At 38.5% G+C, this 17,301-nt stretch overlaps 1 protein-coding gene across 1 annotated transcript in view; it reads right to left on the bottom strand.

The window, feature by feature from the left end:
• Positions 1–7,489: 7,489 nt before the first annotated feature.
• GOLPH3 (golgi phosphoprotein 3) overlaps positions 7,490–17,301 on the bottom strand; it is a 53,665-nt gene continuing 43,853 nt past the window's right edge. Inside the window, exon 4 of the mRNA XM_082836176.1 lies at positions 7,490–9,410. Within this exon, the coding sequence (XP_082692302.1) occupies positions 8,986–9,410 (425 nt within the window). The 3' untranslated portion in view covers positions 7,490–8,985. The remainder of the gene's footprint in view (positions 9,411–17,301) is intronic.

Below are 17,301 nucleotides of genomic sequence, written 5' to 3'. Positions count from 1 at the left end.
AAATCCTGTGAAAGACATACTTTTTTAAAAGCCTGCTTCAAACTCTTAATGGAAAAACTCCAGAATCATTCCCATTAGATTCAGGAATACAAACAAAAATGATGTTCACTGCTGTTATTGTTGTAAACAATATTCTAGAGGTACAAGCCAATACAATTAGACAAAAATTTTTTAAGAGGTATAAGTAGAAGAAACAAATGTATCATATAGTGTGCACAGATATATCTGGGTACTTGTAAGCACAAACACATCAATTTAAAAACTGTTAAAATATTAGAATTCAGTAAAGTTGGCTATCAGAAATCATCCACCAAAACAAGAGCTTTCTTACTCATAAATAATAACCACTTAAAACATATTATAAGAGGAAACACTCACAATAGTAACTAAAAATACGTTTAACTTTGGCAAGGACTGACAAGACCTAAAAGAAGGCTTCCCTGGTGGCACAGTGGTTGAGAGTCCGCCTGCCGATGCAGGAGTACGGGTTCATGCCCCGGTCCGGGAAGATCCCACATGCCGCGGAGCGGCTGGTCCCGTGAGCCATGGCCGCTGAGCCTGCGCGTCCGGAGCCTGTGCTCCGCTCCGCGATGGGAGAGGCCACAGCAGTGAGAGGCCTGTGTACCACAAAAAAAAAAAAAAAAAAAAAAAAAAAAAAAGAATCTGCCTGCCAATGCAGGGGACATGGGTTTGAGCCCTGGTCTGGGAAGATCCCACATGCCGCGGAGCAACTAAGCCCGTGTGCCACAACTAGTGAGCCCGCACGCCTAGAGCCCACGAGCCACAACTACTGAAGCCCGTGTGCCTAGAGCCCATGCTCTGCAACGAGAAGTCACCGCAATGAGAAGCCCGTGCACCGCAACGAAGAGTAGCCCCCGCTCGCCGCAACCAGAGAAAGCCCGCGCGCAGCAACAAAGACCCAACACAGCCAGAAAATTAATTAATTATTTTTAAAAAGATCTAAATGAATTACAAAATTCTATTAAGGGACATAAAACCAATAACTCGAACAAATGGGGAGGTTTAGCTTATTCTGGGATAGGATGACAACACTAAAAATCTCAACTCTCCTCAAGCTAGTTTATAAATGTAATAAAATTTCAACAATGATCTCAAAATAATTTTTTTATTTATTTTCATTTATTTTTATTTATTTTTTTTATTTTTATTCTGAAGTCCATTTGGTAGGATAAACATGTAAAAATAACCAGATTTTGAAAAAGCATAATAAGTGGGGGACTAGCCCTATTACAACATCATCAAAAAAACTACTATAATTAAAAGTGTCTCCTCTTCCATGGACAGCCAAACCACTGGAATAAAGATGACAGATAGATTCTGAATTCAAAGAAAATTCAAAGGGGCATTCTAAGTCAGTTACAGAAAACAGATTATACAATAGCTGATTTTGGAAAAACTGGCTAAATATTTTAGGGGAGGTAAAAAAAAGCTGGCTTCCTTGCAACAAAATCCTTCACAACAAAATAAAATTCCAGAGTCACCATACATAAATTTAAAAGCAAGAAAGGAAAATAAAAACCCATCAAAAGAGCTAAATATACTGTTTTAATCATAAAGTGAATATGAGGCTAAATGCAGAAGCTATAAAGCAAAAGACTCATAATTTAATGAGACTACATACAAACTAAAAACCACTGGGGGCTCTCCCAGCAGATTCAGGCAAGATAACACAACAGTGACACAGTTTGTTTTTTTGGCCGCACCGCACAGCTTGCAGGAATCTCAGTTCCCAGACCAGGGACTGAACCCGGGCCGCGGCAGTGAAAGCCCAGAATCCTAACCACTAGGCCACCAGGGAATTCCCCAACATAGTTTTTTAATTTCCTCATATCCCACCCACTTCCCCTTCCCCACCACTAACACCGCACACATACAACCCAGACCAACTAGTATAGAAAAACCATGGTAAACATCTACCACAAAACTAGGTGTGAAAGTACCCTCACAAACCCCAGAAGGTACAAACGAGCAGGAGTAAACTACTAACAAGCAACAAGACCAATTTGGTATCGGAATCTGTACAAGGAGGGTAGAGGGAAGCAACAGGGCATCTGATACCCCTAAGACACACACCCACCCTGACACCCTCACCCTTGGCCTCATAATCAACAGGGAAGCTCAGAGGACCGACTGGATAACGGCCCCTGAAACCTGAATCATTTTTTCACTTTCAAAAATGATCAGCCAATGCCCCACACTGAGGAGAAACTACTGGGAACAAAATCGAAACTGAACAAGAGAAGAACAACAGAGATCAAAAAAAAAGAAGGTCCAGATAAAGGTGGCTGAGAGTGGCAGAACCAGATCTCAGAAAGCAAGCTGCCGTACTTCTTCACACTCAAAAACAGAGGAAGGGTTCTAGAGAATAAACACAGTTAGAAAAGCTACCCTGACCTGCATCTCCCTTCTAAAACAGGAAAAGTAATTTCATGTAAACATGGGCAACAGAAGACAATCCAGGTCAAATCCCATACAAAGTTATCATAAGAAAAAGAGCATGAGGAGAAAATATAATCCCTAGAGACAACAAAAGCACACCAGAAAGACATACCTAGGGAACCAATGAAAAATATAATACCTCAAAATGAGTTAAAATACATCAGGAAAATGACACAAAATATGAATGATATCAATAGAAATTAGAAAAATTTAGAAATTGATTATTAAAACTCAGGAAAAAATTAATTTCAGAAAAAACTAAACTAGAAAGATCATTCACAGTAAATAAACAGGATGTCTTGAGAGGAAGAGAAGAGAAAACAGGTAAAACATTTAAAGATCAATAATAAAGAAAAGAAGCCAAGCAAAAGTGACCCAAAACAACATACGTAATAGCAATCCCCAAAGAAGAAAGCCTAAACAAGGGAACAGAACAATTATTAAAACTTTCATTTTCCTGAAATTGAGAATAAAAAAAGACTTGATGCTACATATTGAAAGAACACACCAGGTACTTGGGAATACGGATCCAGAACAACCAACACCAAAACATACTGCAGTAACATCACTGGCGAAAAATCGGAGAAAAAAAATCCCGTGGGCTCCAGGCAAAAAAGAATAAGGCATTCATGAGGCAAAGAAAATCATGTTATCAGCAGACATTGACAGTGACGTTTTAAACCAAAAAGAACATACTTGAGATACTAAAAAAAAAAAAAAATGTGACCCAACCATTTTATCCAAACAGACTTTCATACAAAAGGCTACAGATAAACTGTTATCAGCATACGAAAACTCAGGGTATACTAGTCTCACAAGCCCTTCCAGAAGAATCTACTAACAAATGAGCAAGACAAGCAGAATGACTGGATAGATGACGTAAGGGCTGGTGGTGAGCATTAAGCATGTATTTACTTGAATAGTTAAGACTAAAGCAAGAGTTAAAAGGGAGAGATTATAGTATATAATGATGATGTTCTTACAAAGCAGATGCAGCGCAACTACAAGAAGCAGAGGCACGGAACAGTACACTTGAGTATGGCTGAAATGGTAAATTTTATGTTACGTATATTTTACCACAATAGAAAAGGAAGAAATAAAGTACCCTGTAAGTTTACACCAATACTTCTGATTCGAATTTAGAACAAGGGTTTTCTATCTTCTGTCTTAAAGCTATAGCTCTACTTTTCCGTATCAAGAATCCTACTTCTCTTCAAGGAAAATGATGATGATAAAAGAATGTTAATTTCCACAAGTTCAGGATACTTAAAGAAAATTAATCAGTCACCTTTGGAGAATGCTTTGGAACCAAGTCTATTTTGAAAACTGGTAAATAAAATGTAGAAATTCTCCTACCTTTCCTCTATGAACTGTACTAAACGGTATTGTAGGTTAAGGTGAAGTTTCTCTTCATAGAAATATTTTAGCTAATAAACAAAGGAGAAATGATAACAGTTAAAATACCACCACATGCAACCTCAATAAATCACAGGATCTAAGAACTGACCAGCAAGATTGCTATCACAAACGATCACAAAAAGAGAGACACCATGTGCTTCCTGATGAAAGAACACACCACCACCGATGAAACAGGTGCCTACACAAACCAACTCGAATCTGACGGAGCCTCAGATCTAACGCCCAATTCTCAGGAAGTAGAGGTCAATAAAACACATTAAACTACACTATGTGGATACAATCAGCAAAATCCAAACAACAGGAGAAGGGATCCAATTTTATCAACAAATATGCCTCAAGGAAAAAAATAAAGAGAGATGAGGGAAAGAACTTCTAGATTGAGAGAAACTAAAACAGACATATAAAACGAAAATGAAACAGAACAAAATTATTAAAGATGGATACTGGGTTGGGATAGAGACTTAGGGAGGTTGTAATTAGGAGGAAGCCTTGAACGGCTTCTGGACAGCTGGCAAGGTTCTGTCTCCTGGCCTGGGTGACGGCTGCAAGCATGTTCGCCTTAAGATAATCCACTAGCCTATACATTTGTTTATGAGATTTTCCAATTGTATTTTAATCATAAAAATTACATGAAACCTTTATATACACATATAATTATACGTATTTTTCATGATTTTTATATGTTATATTTAATCATACCTCCCCAAATTTTTATGAAATATATCCCCAAACCTGAATACCATGCTGATCTCTTTAGTATGATAATTAAGGTCTCCACAGATTCCATGCTTAAGCACTTCTGCACCTTACACTTTTCTGAATTGTTAAAAAAAAAAAAAAGGAAAAAAATTACTTACCATATATACCAACTCCAAAGACTGAGAAAAACAATTGCATCACTGTCAGACACAGGGTTAATATCCACAATATATGTATGGAAAGTCCTGGTGAATCAATACATAAAAAGATCAATACCCTAAATTAGAAAATGGATAAAGAACATGATCAGGTAACTCACAGAAAAAAAATACAAATTACCAATAAAGATAGTAAATGATAATCAACCCTTCAATAAGTAAAACAATTTGACCATACTCCTCACTATTACCTTGGCAAAGACCAGGATTGATGACACCCTCTACGGTATTAGCTAAGGTGTGGGGAAACCAGCATTCACATTATTTGAAGTGGAACTTAACATGAATCTTAGAAAATTCGGCTTTATCTTTTACATTTTCAAGGCATAGTCTTTGAGCAAACTTACTTCTATTAATTCCTCCTATGGAAATCAAATATAAAAATATGTACAAAAATATACGTTACAATATGTTTGTAATAATGAACATGAGAAGAACCCAAATGTCCATTAATAGGAGAAATTATACAATGAAGCCAAAAATGATTAAAGAGAATGATGTGTGCTTATTCTGAAAGTTCTCTACAATGTAAGGGCAAAAAGTAAATTGCACACCAGTATATAATGATGCTAGTGGGAAGCACAGTTATACCACCGCTCTATCAGGAGTAATTGCCTACATAATTCTAATACTGGGCTGAGGAAGTGTGGATATCAATCTAACTTTACCATCCATGCCTCTTTGAAGAGTAAGTAGCCTGCAAGGTGACAAGCCTTAACATCACTTCCTTACTTGGTGCTATTAAAGAACATACGACATTCATGCAGAACTTACAAGAGTCAGGGCTATCATTCTGGGACCCAGTGGACTGCAATGAATTAGAAATTACCTCAGGTTGTCAGTCATCTTGATCTGGATGAAAGTGAAATGGAACAATGTTATCTGACAATATAAATATCTCCATTTAAGATGGAGAGGCCATTGAGTTGGAATTAAACTTCATAAATACCTCACATAGACTTGTGACTAGTGGTTTCCATGTTCCTGGGGCAAGAGTAGCCATGCATGGCAGTCATGGACTCCTGTCATCATCAGGCTGGATGTCATCACTCATTGGTCCTATATTGCCACTGAACCACACACCAGCCCCTCTCACTTTCCTTCAGGTGGTGGCCAAATTCAAGGCTTTGTCATACTTTAAAAAAGTATTGTACCCATCTGTTTGCAAACGAGGGGAAGAACTGAGTAACGTAATGCATCAGAGGCCACAAGGCAATCTTGCTTCAGCAGGCCAGGGATTTCTTGGCCAAGTGACATCTGATGATGCTTGTTTCTCCTGAGAATATATAGAACTAGTCAACTTTTTCACCCCCAAAAGATAATTTATGTAAGTTATACCAAGATATCAGAATAAAGCAGGGATATCCTTTTATCATTGTATTTTGCACCACCATGAGAATTTTTTGCATGCCCGCTATCGTGGTTTTTGTCTCTGTTAAGGAAAAGAAGCCCCCTCCTAGTCCCCAAATAAGAAAGGAAAAATTATGGTTGAATGCCATTACTGTTTTCAATCACTTCAGGATTAAAAGCTCAAACACTTACCAGATAATGTGAGGCTGGGCAACCCCTCCAATCCAAGCCTGTTCTTCATTAAATGAAGATAGAAATTGCAGTTTGGGGAGGTCAAAACAAGATATAAAATACTTTACTAGGCACAGAGCATGCATTCAGTAAGTTTCCTTCCTTTCTCCCTTCTGTTACAGCATTGTTCCAGACCAGGTTATTCTAAGGAACACTCAGCAATTAAACATATGAAGAAATCGATTTATTATTGCACAGTAAATTTTATTATATCAAAACTCACTGCCTGATTCTTGGATCTGAAGGCTTTTAACAAAAGTGGCATAAGCCTGTGGACATACTGCTCCTTCCACACAGAATAATGTCCCTGGAGTCACACCATTCCTGCTTGCAGAGAACTGTAAAACAGGGGCCTTCTACAGGACGAAGGAGTTCTAGATAACACCCTCCCCTCTGGATGGGACCACTTGTCCTCTCCTCTGGAGACACGACCGTGTACTGAAGTTGAGGTCACACACAGGTAGAGCTGACGGGCGCTCTGCTCTGAAACAAACGCTGCAAGTTTGGGTGAGGCCCTTTCCCCCTTGCTTGAGAATACAGATGAGCTTATAAAGCCAAGAATACCTTAGAAACAACCGTTACCTCATTTCTAAAATCTCTGCTGGAGGAAAACAGTAAATCTTCACCTAAAAGGAAATTTCAGGACATGGTATAAGTTTCAAGTATCCATTTTGTGGGAAGAAACTACAAATCAATACTTTCTATACTTAATTACCACCAGTAGTTATCATTTTTGGAGGTAAAGGAGGTTATTTTAATGGAGAGAAAAATCCGTCTTTTTTCATGAGTTAAAACAGGAATTGGCAAACCAACGCCCATGGCCAGCTGCCTATTTTTGTAAATGAAGTTTTACTGGAATACAGCCTCACCCATTTATTTGTATTGTCCATGGCAACTTTCATTCAGCAGAGTTGAGTAGCTGCAACACCGTACATGGCTCACAAAGCCTAAAACATTTTCTTAAAATATTTTCTATCTGGCCCAATAAGAAAAAGTTTGCCAACCCCTGCGTAGAAATATTGCCATACTAAACTAAGGCTAAGTAAAACTTCATCAGAAAGAAAACTAAAACCACAATAATTAGAATACAAAAATACAAATGACATGCTTGGTCTGATTCAGGCACTTTCAAGATCATAGTTTATTTATTACTTCAGATAAAAAGATAGTATACATATTAGGGAATCCCTTAAAATTCAACTCTAGAGTTATACACCATCTAGTACTTTTGAATTGAATGTTAACCAAAAAAGTCTCTAAACACCTGAAAGCCCCACTAGTAACATGAACTATGGTAATAAAAAATTTGACATTTAATTTGTTCAATATATAGTATTTACATTATGAAACCAATGGTAATACGATAAACAATGATAAAGAAATAGTAAAAATAAACTCTAAAAAGCAAAGGTTTATATTCTTACAATGTGCTAATTATCATAATTGTATATAAAAATTAAAACACAGCAGAGCTTTCTGCTACAAAACTCTTAATCATCTGAGTTGTAGTCGTTACTTGCTAACGATTTACATGCAACATCTGCTAGTGCTGACATTTGATTTTTTTCCCCCAAGAAAGTGTGAGTAGATATTTATTTAAGAGCAGACATTAATTTACTTGTGGACAGAAAAAGATAAAACTGTACTCAAGATTAGTACTGGTCACAAGCTTCTTCTCTACAGAAATGATAAAAATAATAAGACTGAAAACAATTCCAGAAAGGAGATGCACAGGCAAAGAGTACCATGAATGGCACAGCTCAAAAAATCTTGGGACCAATTAGACACACATGTTTTCTCTCTCCTTCAATGACGAGAAGTCTATTTTGCCATCAAATTACAATGCCTGTAGCAAGTAAGGGGCACCAGGTGTACAACTAATTAAACCCTGCAAAATACTAAGATGGGCAGTGGTGGCCAGAAGAAGGAACAATTTCTATGTAATTCAAACTATATACAGCATAACTGGAATGCAGCTCATCCCAAACTGGCTATGTGAAACAATTGGACCTTTATGATTTAATAGTTAAAATTATGACAAGTGTAATAATACAATAGATTTACATGGAAAGCAAGATCCAAGGGGCACTTTATATTATTTACTGTGTATTTCAATTTAAAAATAATTTTGCTAAGTATACATCTCAACTGAGGTCTATGTATAAAATGTCCTAATAGATACAGATATTTACCTTTGGTGAGTTAAAGGCCTTTTTGTGACTTCTGTCTGAATTGCAGGCAGAATGCGAGATGTACGTGCACATGTGGGAGAAACTCAACCTGAGGTAATCCAAAAGATGTGCGTGTGAGGAACCTGGAGGTACTCTGACAGTCAAAGCACACCAGAACCCAAACGGGCAACAGTGAGGATGGCAACGAGCAATGGAATGCCAGTATGGCGGTGAAACTTTTTCCACAACAGAAAGAGGAAGGCCTCTCGTACCAGCAGAATCCTGCATACATACACAAAAGAAAAAGCCACCCACCATTTCATAAAACAAAAGCCAATTATAGTGTGGGAAGTACAAACTGCAGAAAACCAGGAGTCCCTGGAAGAAAAACGACTGGTTCCCGCGAGAGAAAGGAGGACGCTTGGTTCTGCGCAGGGTCACTTGGTGAAGGCGGCCACCACTGCCCACAGCACCTCGTTGGTGCTGGCCTTCAGACACTCCACCTCAGGGTCTAAGTCCAGGAGCTGCCGCACCCGCTTGGTGGCTAAATCGTACTGCTCGTCCACGAGGGGCGCAAACGCGTTCTCCAGGACATCCGAGGCGTGGGCCAGGTAGATGAGGGCCAGCAGGCGCTTGTCCATGCGGTGAGGGTCGTTCACCCATTTGTCGAGAACGGCTTCCTGCACCTTCTTGATGAGGCGCTGCTTAATGTTGTTGTTGGTGAGGGGATGTGTCGTCATGTCAAAAAGAAGGAAGTTCTGTTTCTCAGTTGTCAATACGCCCTTTTCTACCAGGTTTTTAGCTAATCGTTCCCTCACGTTTCTTAACTGATAATGCAATTTTAACGGATTCCACGTCTCACCTAAAAGAAAGATTCCCGAAGTTAGAAATGATAGGTATTATCTGCTAATCTTATTAAATTTTGTACTGTTAAAATGAACAGTAACATTCGACTTTTTTTCCTCCAGAGAAACAGAAGAAAATCCAACTATGTTTTCTTGCCAACTAAACCATGAACCCCTTGATGGCCAGGCCTTTGGTTTCTAAGCACCTGGCACATGATTTTCAGGCACAACGGTTACTCAAGCTGAAAGCAGTCTCCAAACCAGTTCCCCTAATGCGGAATAAGCCAAATATCAATATTAAATTATGTTTGGCTTCTCTCTAGCTACTGTCAAAAAGCAGCCACTAGCAAAATATAAGATCTCTTTTCTGTTAAACACCCATCTGCAACAAAAAGAGAAAAGAATTAAAAAGTTTCCTGATTAATAAGTGATTCCTGAACCGCTACATATACCTGACCTATAAAGCTAGGAAAGCCTGTTTAGGCAATGCTATTCTTTGCTGACAAATAATATAAACCTAATTATAGAAGGACAAAACATTTTCATCATTTTAATCTTGTCATCTATGCGTATTTCCCTTTGAGACAGAAATACTTAAAATAAAACCAAGGGACTTCCCTGGTGGTCCAGTGGTTTAAGACTTCACCTTCCAATGCAGGAGGTATGGGTTGGATCCCTGGTCGGGGAGCTAAGATCCCACATGCCTCGCAGCCAAACAACAACAACAAAAAACACACAATAAAAACCCAGAAGCAATACTGTAACACATTCAATAAAGACTTTAAAAATGGTCACATCAAAAACATCTTAAAAAAAAAAAAAAACCCAAATATTTTTCACTAAAACAGTTTTTTTCTTTATAGAAGACTAGAAGGAAATACATCAAAATATTCATCTTGATTATTTGGGGGATTATATTATATGTGACAAATTTTCTTTTTTGTACTTTTTGTATTTTCCAAATAATCTCCAATGAACATGTAACTATTTGGGTAATTTGAAAAAAATACTATAGTAACTTTCTAAATTGGGTCATGTTAGAGATCAACCACCGGCACTTTTATTACATGCAAAAGCTGAAATTTTATAATATTGAGGAAAAACAAATTGTACTGTCTACTACAGCAGCCATTAACTATATAGGGCTATTAAATTTAAATTAATAAAAAAGAAACTCAGGGAATTCCCTGGCAGTCCAGTGGTTAGGACTCCATGCTTCCACTGCAGGGGGCCCAGGTTCGATCCCTGGTCAGGGAGCTAAGATCCTACAAGCCCTGCGGCACAGCCAAATAAATAAATAAGCAGGAAAAACAACTCAGTTCCTCAGTTGCCCTAACCACGTTCCAAGTGCTCAATAGCCAAGTGGGGCTAGAGGTTACTGAGCGGACAGCACAGAAATAAAGCATTTCCATTGTTGCAGAAAGCTCTAGTGGAAAGTGCTGACTTAAAATACATTAGTATTCAAAATTATTTTGCTATATGACTTAACACTGAAGAATATGGGGCTATGATTGAGTAATCAGTCTTGGACTTGCCTTCTGGAGTTAAACAATTAGAAATCTGCATAAAATGTATGAAACAACTGTTCAGATGCTAGTCAAAAGTCAGCCCAGAGCTGTGACCTTTGAGAGGACCCTCACTGAGCCCTACTACTGCCCAAGCTTACTACCCAAAGGCACATGCCAGGCAGCAGAGCAGAACAGAAGACCTCAAGTAGAGCACAGGACTCACACTGTGTAAAAAGGCAGAGATCAGAGCTGGGGGAGGCTAAGGCAGCTGGAATATGCAAGGCAGAGTACTGGAGAAGAGGGGACTATGCAGAATAAGAGCTCTAGAAATCTGCGTGGTGTTCGCTTGAGTCTGGCCAAAAACAAAGCCACATGTGTTATAGCGTCAAACTCCACAAAACAAGGTTAAAAAAAAAAAAAAATCAAGGAAGTTGTAACGTGAACAATTCCAAGAGTTCACAGAGGGCTAGGGAAAATTTGAATTGCAATTAGCCTGAGTGGAAAGGTCTCACTGAACACCCAGGACATTCAGAAAGGATTCCAGAAGGATCACATCTTAGTAATAGGGCTAAACTAGCCCTTGAGTAAAGGCTACTCCAGACCTGACCTAACAAAGCTTACAAACAAAACTGATCCACAAGTAACTTAAGTACCTAGCAAAACAAATTCCAACAGTCTTTAAAGACAAACAAAATTCAGCACACAACAACGTAGCACTCACAATGTCCAGCATCCAATAAAAATTACTAGACTTGTGAAGAAGCAGGAGAATGTGACCCAAAACTAAGGGGATAAAAAAATCAACAAAAAGTCAAACAGGGACTTCCCTGGTGTCTTCCCAGTGGTTAAGACCCTGCAATTCCACTGCAGGGGGCGCAGGTTCAATCCCTGGGTAGGGAACTAGGATCCCGCATGCCACACAACCAAAAAAAAAAAAGTCAACCAGGGCTCCCCTGGTGGCACAGTGGTTGAGAGTCCACCTGCCGATGCAGGGGACACGGGTTCGTGCCCCAGTCCGGGAAGATCCCACATGACGCGGAGTGGCTGGGCCCATGAGCCATGGCTGCTGAGCCTGCACGTCTGGAGCCTGTGCTCCGCAACGGGAGAGGCCACAACAGCGAGGCCCGCGTACCGCAAAAAAATAAAAAAAGTCAACCAAATCTGACATGACCCAGAAATGACAGAGACAATGGCATTAGCAGACAAGGAGTTTAAAATGGCTATTTTAAATATCTAAATAATTTAAAGGAAAGCACGAGCACAATGAAGAGAAAATGAGAGCTTTTCTTTTTTAAAGGCTAAATGATCTGGATCTACCATTTTACATTTTGTTATTCACGCTGTAAAACTAGGGACTTGAAAAAAAACTGTCAATTAAATAATGAAGAAATGGTACCATGAATCATTATTAAAGTCATCTTCTACATTTAAAGAAAACATAACCGCGACTTCCCTGACAGTCCAGTGGTTAAGACTTCCATGCTTCCACTGCAGGGGGCACGGCTTCAATCCCTGGTCAGGGAACTAAGATCCCACATGCCACGAGGCACAGCCAAAAAAAAAAAAAAAGATTAAAAGCAAAAAATAAAGAAAACAAGATAAACTTTTCAAATAAAAAACCCTGGCAAATCAGCTTCCACAAAAAGAAAAACAATCATTGCATTCAATTTCCTTGTTAACTTCAAAAAGTAAAAGAGCTGAAATATATTTGGGGCCCTATTAGATTTTAAAACTTAACAGTATAAAAGAAAAATATAACTCAATAATAAATGAAATTCTACTTTCAATTTCTGGTGTTAAATTAGCCCACACCTACATTTAATGTTAAGAAATCATTAACAAAAACAAAAAACAACAAAAAAAGAGAAATCATTAACAGTTACTTGATGAAGCACTACAGCATAATAGGTTATGAGAGCAAGCTCTGGAGCCAGACTGTTTGGATTTCAATTCCAATTTGGTCATTTCCTAGCAGTGCAACCCTGGGCAAGGCTTCTTACCTATTCCTCTGTCTTTTCATCTGTAAAGCGATGAAAACAACTCTTTCCAGCTCACAAGGGTTATTACGAGGATTAAGTTAAGTTAAAGACATATCAAGTTCTTAGAATAGAGCCTGGTACATGGTAAGCTCGCAATAAACGTTAGCTATTATTATTTAACCATGTGCAGAATCAGCACTTTGGCAGAAAGAGTTTATCCTATTTATAATGGTCTAAAAAAATCATACTAGGTACTGAGAATGCAGACATTAGTAACACATATTTCTTTTTTTTTAATGTATTTATTTAATTTATTTATTTTTGGCTGCGTTGGGTCTTCAGTGCTGCACACAGGCTTTCTCTAGTTGCGACGAGCGGGGGCTACTCTTCGTTGCGGTGCACGGGCTTCTCATTGCAGTGGCTTCTCTTGTTGCAGAGCACGGGCTCTAGGTGCACAGGCTTCGGTAGTTGTGGCATGCAGGCTCAGTAGTTGTGGCTCACAGGCTCTACAGCACAGGCTCAGTAGTTGTGGTGCATGGGCTTAGTTGCTCCGTGGCATGTGGGATCTTCCCGGACCAGGGCTTGAACCCGTGTCCCCTGCATTGGCAGGCAGATTCCTAACCACTGTTCCACCAGGGAAGTCCTAGTAACACATATTTCTAACTCTAGAAATTTTAAATCAAAGGAAGGGAACATTCATAATATAACAACTAACTGTACTTAACTGGCTAGAATAAGATGTAAATAGGGCCATAAAAACAATATGAATAGGGCCATAAAAACAATATGAACAATATGTAAATAGGGCCATAAAAACAATATGAACCAATATGAACAATATGAAACAATATGAACCAATAAGAAATTACTTGAGTTTCATGTTAAGGGCACGCATCTTTCAAAGGTTAGTTAGGACTTTCATTTTTCAATTGTTGTACCAACCCACTGTCTCCCCAATAAATGCCTGCCGCAACTTTCACCAGACAGTTTGGGTTTTGTTTTGTGTTTTTTTTTTTGCGGTACGCGGGCCTCTCACTGTTGTGGCCTCTCCCGTTGCGGAGCACAGGCTCCGGATGCGCAGGCTCAGAGGCCATGGCTCACGGGCCTAGCCACTCCGCAGCATGTGGGATCTTGCCGGATCGGGGCACGAACCCGTGTCCCCTGCATCGGCAGGCGGACTCTCAACCGCTGCACCACCAAGGAAGCCCTGTTTTGTGTTTTCTAATATCATTGACACGTGGTAGGCAACCTAAGGCACCAGGCTAGAATTAGCTAGGTTGTGTTTTCTGACATTCTTAAATGACTTTTGGAAATTCAAACTTATAAACACAGAATAATCGATAGCCAAATTTATGTAAAAGCCCATAAAAAACTATAGTTCAAATCCAAGGTTAATTAATTAACTATACTCATAATAATAATTTGTCAGTTATCAAAGAAGTACTATTCCCTGGCAACTCACTAGTCAATTAGGAAGTTATTCTATGTCTCAGAAAACATCTTGGCTACGTATTCTCAAATAATTGTTGAGGCGGCGGCGGGGGGGGGGGTTAAGATTATTCTAAGGTCAATTTCTCTTTACAGACCTAAAAAAACCAGAAATCCCTCTGATGCCGCTATACAATGATTTTTTTCCTCTCATTGGAAATAAATGGTATTAGCAGTTTATAACTTACTGTCTATTGTACTGAAGTCATGCTAATAAGGTTTATCCACACCTTATCCACAATTAAATCGTACATACTGCACCCAACAGAACAAGTAATGCTTATTACAAAGTTCCTGTGACAAGTTCCTCAAATCCAAAATATGCTACCTTAGTTTAGTGTTGCTACTAAGAAAGAGTAGAGCCTGAACACAGACCAACCTTCAAATAATGTGCTCCATTTATGACTGGACCTTCTTATGGGCAATCATTTCTGCCTCGGAGGAAGTTAACAAAAAAGGACTCAGACATCATCTTTTGATGCAGTTCCCTGGAAAAGGGCAAATCTTGTGTGCCCACTCCAACAAAAATGTTATTCAGCTTTCCTCAGACATTTTTTAAAAATGAAAAAATCCCATAAGCAGAAAGCTGAACCAGTATGGGTAATATGTAAATGTTGTTTGATACTATTTTGAACTAAACTACTATTTTTGTACCCAAAAAAGGTACAATAAAATAACAGAGTGGTGGGACTTCCCTGCTGGTACAGTGGTTAAGAATCCACCTGCCAATGCAGGGGATACGGGTTCGAGCCCTGGTCCAGGAAGATCCCAGATGCCGCGGAGCAACTAAGCCCATGCGCCACAACTACTAAAGCCCACGCGCCTAGAGCCCGTGCTGTGCATCAAGAGAAGCCACCACAATGAGAAGCAGCCCCTGCTCGCTGCAACTAGAGAAAACCCATGCTGCAGCCAAATATAAACAAACAAAAATAAATAAATAAATAACTGAGTGGTCAAAGTGTCTTGGCATCCTTACATTTCTGCCTTTTATTTTATTTTTTTCTATTTGGGCTTTTGTTTTTTAAATTTTTTTATTTTAGTTGATTTGCACTTCTGTCTTTTATTTTAAAAGAACCAAATTAATCTAAATCCAAAGAATAAAGTTACCCCTGAGATTATTAGCATACTTAAGACAACAGTATAAACTGGGGTGGGAGGAGGGGAGTTGGTTAAGTGAAGAGAAGATACAATAAAGGTTTAATCTATACTATCTACTAAAAGATTTAGCTGCTTCAATTTAAGCAGAATGTTGAATATCTTTTAAATATACTGTAACAAACCCCCAATGGAGGAATAATGTTCAAAATTCTAGATTAAAAGATGTTCCTGTGATCCATATTGTCATTCATCCTAAGTTACTCACTATGCAAAAAAGACTTGATAAGTTATACAAGCAAATTTTTAATGTATAGAATTTATTTATAGTTAACTCTTCTATAAAGGGAACTGTGAGAAGTATATACGGAGAGGAAAAGTTCTTCAAAGGTTATTTATATCCCACTGCCCGACAATTATTTCAGTGAAAATGACATACTGGCAGGCACCTAAATAACTTCATTACAAAAAACTTCCATCTTCCTTGACATGTTACCAAAAAAAAGCAGCTTTGTTCATAAATTTGGCAGTCTAGCGACACCTTGTGACCAAACTGATCAATTACATGTCTTACGACTTCAGAAAGCAAAAAATACTATTCTTGAAAACAGAAAAGTAGTCTTTAAACTTTTTACTTTGTCTCAAATACACATATTTATTAATTTTTTTAAATTAACAAGATATATAAGTAATATTTAAATATCAGTAATTTTAACATGTATATATGCACACTGTAAATAACGGTAAGATGAACCCCTGGGTATGTATCCTCCCACCCCAGGTAAAGAAGAAAGCTTCATCAAGACCTTAGATGCTTCCCTTGTGTCTTCTCTGCCTCAGAGGTAACCACCAAACAAACTTAGGTTAATCATTCTTTTTTCTTTACATATAGTCTCACCACCTATGCACGTATCCCTCAACAATACAGTACAATACATAGTTTTTAAAACCTAGTAACAAGTACAGACTTAACTGTGTAAGGATAGGTCCACCAATTTTACCACCCCCTCTAATCCCTCTGAACAGGAACACTTCCTTCTTTCTGTCTCATTTTTACCTTTCAAAGGCCCAATCCAAGTTCCACTTCCTCCAACTACTAAAGCTCCCAAGGATTTCTTTTCTCTGGGCTACTGCACTTTCAGAGAACCATACTATTAAACTCTAATCTGTTATTAGAAATACACAACTGGGGACTTCCCTAGTGGTCCAGTGAGTAAGACTCCGCACTCCCAATTGCAGGGGGTCCCGGTTTGATCCCTAGTCGGGGAACTAGATCCTGCATGCATGCTGCAACTAAAGATCCCGCATGCCTCAACGAAGACCCAGCGCAGCCTAAATAAATAGATAGAAATATACAACTGGTCTGCAAATGAACTTTAAGATTCTTTTAGTATGGAAGCACTTCTTTTTAAGTTTCATAGTACCTACATCAGCATTGCTGCAATAACTGGTATTTGATACCACTCATTATTTTGAAGCAACTAAAAAATTTTAGATTAACAAACTGACCCACAGAACTGAACACTTAAAAATGGTTAAAATGCACAAAAAAAAAAAAAGGTTAAAATGGTGTTAGGTTGGATACAATTTTTTATTAAAAATCAGCAAGCACTAGCACTACTTTAACTAGGTGGGAAGTAGATATTTTAATTTAAAAGAAATGTGCTTTTTTCTCCTTCTCCCACTCCAGATTCCTTTCTTTTATGCTGAAATTACAGGTCATTCCTATTATACATCAGGAACATGCAACCAAAGTGCTATAGGTGATATTTTGGCATTTACAGCCATCCTAAACTTCACAGGATGTTGTTTAAAAAAATTTAAAAACCACTTTCTTA

Source organism: Leucopleurus acutus, assembly GCF_964270905.1.
Source record: "Leucopleurus acutus genome assembly, chromosome: 3".
In the NCBI taxonomy this organism is placed as follows: domain Eukaryota; kingdom Metazoa; phylum Chordata; class Mammalia; order Artiodactyla; family Delphinidae; genus Leucopleurus; species Leucopleurus acutus.
The sequence above is the reverse complement of the archived record's forward strand: the minus strand, read 5'-3'. Positions and strand labels throughout refer to the sequence as shown.